This window comes from Mandrillus leucophaeus, unplaced genomic scaffold, assembly GCF_000951045.1.
Source record: "Mandrillus leucophaeus isolate KB7577 unplaced genomic scaffold, Mleu.le_1.0 Scaffold122, whole genome shotgun sequence".
Lineage (NCBI taxonomy): Eukaryota > Metazoa > Chordata > Mammalia > Primates > Cercopithecidae > Mandrillus > Mandrillus leucophaeus.
Genome location: NW_012100543.1, coordinates 2,598,911 through 2,605,155, shown reverse-complemented (window position 1 = coordinate 2,605,155; position 6,245 = coordinate 2,598,911). Strand labels below are relative to the sequence as shown.

Below are 6,245 nucleotides of genomic sequence, written 5' to 3'. Positions count from 1 at the left end.
GCCATTTACAAATGCCTCCCTGCCCTCTCCATAGGACTATTACACACAACGATGGAAGGCAAAGTGCTTGGCTCACTGTAAAATGCCTCATTAATATCAGGGTTAGTGTCACAGGGACCTATCTTCAAGCTACAAATTTCATAGCTGTAGACGAAGCTACTTTTAAAGACTCATTCGTTCATCTGCCTCTCCATCCAATATGTGCCTGGCCTGTTCCCTGTTAGAGCCACAGAGAAATGGGACACCATTTCTGCTCTCAGGGTGCTTACTTTCTGGAACTGTGATCTCCCACTTCCCACCCTCCACCCATTGCAGGTTCTTCACACAAGGAAAAAGAGCCACAGCTTGTATAGTTTGAGACAAACTCCCCAATAATTGTGATAATCCATCTTCCACTCCCTTACATTTGGGAAGGATGTAACATGCAATAGTCAGAAGACAAAGAAAAAGGGATGGATTCCAGAAGGTTTCTTATGATTAATGAGAATGGAGCTCGGAGGTGGGAAAGAGCACTCTTACTGGGGATTACACAAGGCACCAGGAACAGGAATCATGAGAGGTGGTCCTACACCACCCTAGCCCCAATTTGAAGCTGCTACTCAAACTCAGTGATCCCCCAGCATATCTGTTTCCACTTTATTGTCCTTTCTTCCCATCCACATCTTGCCCATCCATCAAAATTACAGGCTACCTCAAGTCTATTATGACCACTTCCAGCCTATGAAGATCTCTGCTCCCTTCATGTGTGACCCTCACTGGCACTGAAGACAAACAGCCTTCTAGTGTTGACTGTTTGAGTTTGCACATTTGACTTCCTTGATCAGATAGTTAAGGTTTTCAGTTTCCTAGAGGATAGGGTTTTGCCTGCATACCTCTTGTGGTCTTTGCATGGGAGGACACCTACAAAATGGTAGGTACTCAGTAAGTGTCATGTGTCACAACTGATATATTTTGGACTGGTTTACATAAAATTAGGGAGCATCAGAAGATGTGTTTCAGCTGTGGTCTTCTCTCATCTAGAGTCGGGGTAGAATACATATGTCCAGGTGGAGTAGAGATGAAGGTGGAGGCAGAGAGAGCAGGAAAGGGTAGGAGGAAAAGAGGAGGGAGGAATCCTTAGACCTGCGGTGTAACTGCTGTGTAGTTTATGCATGGAACTTAATGAAATGATTAATCTGTACCAGATGGGTCCAAAGGCAATGAAATTAATAACTCTATTTGGAAGGGAGGAAAGAGAACTCATTATAACTTTTGAAGTAAGATTTGAATTTGAATCTAATTAGTCTTAACACTCATTAGCTCCATATCCTTAAACAAGCTATCTAATTAACCTTTTTGAATCTTAGGCTCCTCATTGATAAAAAGGAAGGTAATAATAATACTATGTAACAAACATTTAATTTGATAAGAAAATGAAGTAACATGTGAAAATAACCAGGTCACTGTGCCTAACATATATTTAATGACCAACCAATTTTTGTTGAAAACAAAACAAAAATCACATAAGAATGACAATGAAGGACCAGGATTCTACACTTCATGTCACATTTTGAAGTGGTAGCATAGGGTTTTTTTTTTTTTTTTTTTTCATACAAATATGGATGTGCCAGCCTGCCAGGCCCAAAGCCAGAGACTTCAAATATGAAACTCTGTGGACCAGAGGCATTTAACCCACCAAGTAATTTTCAGAGAACCTTTCTTAAGAGTTTCTGTTTAAGGCTTATCTTAGAAAGTACCCTGGAAGAACAACCAGATGATTTATTTCTAAATGAGCAGTATCAAAATTGTTATGCAGGTAGAGTGAAATTCTCATTTTGCTTTGTTTAAAGGGCTGGCCATAGCAGTCACAGAATACAAAGGTCCAGTTTTCAAGAGTGTACTTAACCATACTCCTTCTACCTTTGAAGACACTATTCTACAATGCTGATGGGTAACAATTCATTGTTATCTACAAACATCCAAAAATGAGCAGTGCTTCATGAAACTAAGTAAGCTTCTAAAACAGTCCCTTAAGCATGCAAATATTCAAGTTCTAAACTTATCTTAAAGAGTCATCATTATGGCTTACACAGAGATAGGTGCAATGACATTCAACAGTATTGGTAGTTCAAAGAGAAGTAGTTTGATGGTAACTTGAGGGTTCAAAAGGTTTTCCAAAAAATCAAGAGGAAATCTTTCCAAAGAAGCTAAGTTTTAAGGTCCAATTTTCTGAAATACCTATCTAATAATCCTAGAGAGTCAAAAGAAGTGGCTTCTGTAATACCAGACTATTACCACTTTATTTCTCCTCCCTGCCCCTAACTACTGAATTTTTTATTAAAGCCATAAGCTGCCATGGAACCTAACTTCTGTGCCCCTTCAATGTGGAACATGTGGTCATCAAAGAAGATATGGGGCCGGATCTTCACCAAGATGGGACTTTTGGGGGCTCCAGCAAGGAAAAGAGCTTCGTCTATCTCTAGACCCCAGCGTCGAAGGGTCTTCAGCACACGGGCGCCTGAACTGGCTGCACTCCTAGCTGTAACCAGGTAGGTCCTGATAGGACAAAGTAACCGTTCATTTTTGGCATAGAACTTCTTTTGCAGTCTGCCTAAATCTTCCAGAAAGCCTTTCAGGGGACCCTGTAAAAGGAACATATATCACAGCTGTGATACAGTGAGCCAAAGAAAGTGAATGCTAAAAAGCAGAGACCCATAAGATACAATACAAAGGATATAATACAGCATGACATGCAGTGTTATGAAGCTGATGGCAAAAGGCTAAAATTCGATAGGAATTTATGTGAATATGTTGTCTGATATGGAACCATCCTTGCATTCCTGGAATGTGCCTAAAATGACCATATGATTTAACATGTAAACCTATATACTTTAAATATGAAAGAATGTTCAATAAATAATTAAGCCAGGACAACAGACATAAACTATCCATGGTAAGCTGGAATAGCGGGTCACTCTAAATAAACTCTAATTAGTTACCAAAGCACTACTCTTTTAATTTGCTTTTTGTGAATGTGCATTTTAACTTTATAAAGTATATGCTTTTGTCTAGCTTAATGCTATTTGACTTGAATCTAACTGTGTCTTTCGTTTTTAACCTTTCCAAACACTTAGTTTTAGTATCTCTTGCGTAGAGCCTAGAATTGGATTTTGCTACGTGATACAACCTGAAAATCTTATTTTTTAAAACAATAGTTGTTTTTGTTCATTTACATTTATTTATATTACAAATATACTTGAGATTGTTTCTGTCTTGTGGTTTTATTGCATTTTTCATGTTTTAAAGATTTTAAAGGATTGTTCAATAATCTATGTCTTTCTTCTTTGTAGTTGTATATGGGTGGTTCTTCTGACATTTAAGAAGGTTTACATTATTTCCTTCTATAAATTACCTTTACAACTATAACCTTTTATAGTACCCTCAGTCCTCATTTTTAACAAGAATCCCAGATCTATTATTCTTCATAATGAGAAATAATGAAAGCAGGGTGTTTCTTCAATGTGTCTGTAGTCCTCTATTTCTTCTCCACCATCTAATTTTAGTCATTTATTTACTTTTCCTTGGTGTTTATTTACTTTTGCATTATTACATTTTGTTTTATTTCTATTTATCAAGTTTACATTTCATCCTTTGATTGGCTATTGTAACTGAAAATTCCAGCATACTTCTTCTGTAGACCTTCTTTCCCCATATTTTTCCATTTTTTGTTAGTTATGTAATTTGTACATCATACAAATTTGTTCTTTTGTACAGTTGTTTTAGTTCGAATTCTATGGTTAACTATATTATATGAATGTTTGTGCCTTTGTGCTTCTAGTCCTCCACGTGTTGGCCAAAATTTGTCCTGTAGTACTAATTTTCTCAAAAACATCTTATGGTAATAATCCCTGAGAATATGGTATATTCTCAACTGTATATCTGTTTCCTCTGTCCTTGAATAAACTTTTGGCTGGATATAGAATACATGATTTATATATAAGATTCTCCACAAGATCTTATAAGTAGTGCTCCACTGTCTTTTGCTTTTGAATGCTGCTCTTGAGAAGTTTGAGGGCCTCTTGTTTCCCATCCCACCTCTTCCACCACTTATATGAGTAGGTAGCCCAAATAATTATTTCTTCATTTTGAAGCCCAATAATTTCACTAGGCCTCTCAGTGATGGTCATTTTGATTCTATACCTCTATCATACAATATGGGCTTTTAATATTTAATATTTTAATCATTTAATATATAAATATCTTTTGATAATTTATCAGTTTTTAATTTATATTTTTACGTTAATTTGCATCTTTATATTTAACATCAATTCCCCTCCCAACATGATTTTAAAGTTCTTCTTCAGGGATACTACTTAGGCATATGCTGGGTCTTCTTTACCTGTTATCTATTTCTGTCATTTTTCTATATGTAATTGTATTTTTAATCTGTACCAGATGGGTAATATCTCTATTAGAAGGGAGGAAAGATTTACAGCATTCTATAACTTTCACATTTTATCATCTCTTCCTTGATTATTGCATTTTTACTTTATGATCTTGCTTTAAGTCTTTAAAAGTCATGGCAAATGTTCAGTCATAATTATCTGTATTATGTCAACTTTTTCTTGTAAGAGCTCTTCATCTGTTATTAGATTTTGTTCTTTTTTAATCTGCCTTTTTCTCATAGTATCTTTGAATATATTCAATGTCAGTTCTCTTTTTATTATTACTTGTACTGAGGTAGACTGGTTTTTCTTGGGACAATTGGTGGGTTTCTAGGGGAAGGTCAATGGGAATATTTGGAGACTGACTTGTTTTCATGATTCAGAGGCTCCCTTCTTTGCTGTCATGGAAACAAACTGTTTTCTGTAAACACGACTTATTGTGTAACCATTTACTTAAATTTTCTTTAAGGCTGTATATCTTAGGAAAAAACAAGTAAATATACTTTCTCATGGTAAGAGGCCAAACATATAGGTGAAAAAACTGGGACTGTTTTTTTGACAAGAGCAGCAAACTCATAGTGACTCTTGGCAGGAGCCACCATCATTGCAGTTAGTCTTTAAAACACAGAGGGGCACAGTTTCCCTTGCTGTTTTTGGATGATTTCCAAATGGAAGAAACAGAGAATGCTGAGTTTATATCACCATATTCAAATCAAGTATCCATCTCATTCTCTTTTACTTCTATTTTGGGGTATGTTTTGTAATTTATATATTTGCACAGTAGTACAGCATATAATTTATCAATAAAAATATAAAATTACTAGGGAAACTTAGAAAAAGCAAATACTAGGGAAAGACTGTTACTCCAACTCTGATAACGAGAAAACTCCAATCTAAAAAATAACTTTTCTTGAGCCCATCAAAGAGCTGAGATTTTAGGGTAACCAACTAGCATGAAAACTAGGGAAAAACAGGCATCTTCAAGAAGATGTGGAGTGCAAGAACTGTGTACTTTTGGTAGAGTGTTGAAAAAAGTTATACCAGATTCCATACAAGCAAGTACAAGCAATTCAAGTAATTTGAAAAAGACATTGAGAAAGAACTAGGGTGCACCAATGAGAGAGCATAGAAGCCCTGGGATCCACAGGCACGAGAAGTACACACTCTCTTTTAGGCTTTTCTCCATGGACTTCACTAGATGCTGATGACAAAGACTGCAGGCAGTAGGGTGATAGAATAAAGCCATCCTTGATGGTACAGGTGTGGAGGAGGGGAGCAGCTGCCACTGGGGGCAAAGACTAAAACTCCCCCAGTTGCTTATACCCTCAGAAACAAAGAGCTTAGACTACTAGAAGGGCTTCGAACACTGTTATCCTCCACGGCATGAGTAAAGATCCACGGTTACAGAAGAAAACATTCTAACTTTGGGAGGATAAGAGACTATCAAGGATCGGTACCATTAGATATTGGCTATCACTGGGGCATGGCAAGATCCAGGAGAATGTTCATCCCTAAGCCCTAGGAAGATAGAAAAAATAGCTGGGAAGGGGTAAGAACGAGGAGACCTTCTCTGCAGCAGACACACAGGGAAGGCCTACTGCTGAAAGTCGACTAGAACTCTGGAGAAAAACCCTCTGGCAAAGTTGATACCAGACAAGCTTGGATCTTGTGGTGCCATGAAGATAACCATAGCAACCACAAAATCTAAAACAAGTTTAACACCTGATTTGATTGATTCAATCTATCACAATAATTGCTAGTCCTACAGTAAAACAGAACAAAACAAAATGAACAATCTACTTTCAGGAGAAATTAAAAGAA

At 36.8% G+C, this 6,245-nt stretch overlaps 1 protein-coding gene across 1 annotated transcript in view; it reads right to left on the bottom strand.

The window, feature by feature from the left end:
* LOC105533091 (cytosolic 5'-nucleotidase 1B-like) overlaps positions 1–6,245 on the bottom strand; it is a 46,734-nt gene that overhangs the window by 6,879 nt on the left and 33,610 nt on the right. The window contains exon 9 of the mRNA XM_011971449.1: positions 2,347–2,621. Coding sequence (XP_011826839.1) covers positions 2,347–2,621 — 275 coding nt within the window. The remainder of the gene's footprint in view (positions 1–2,346; positions 2,622–6,245) is intronic.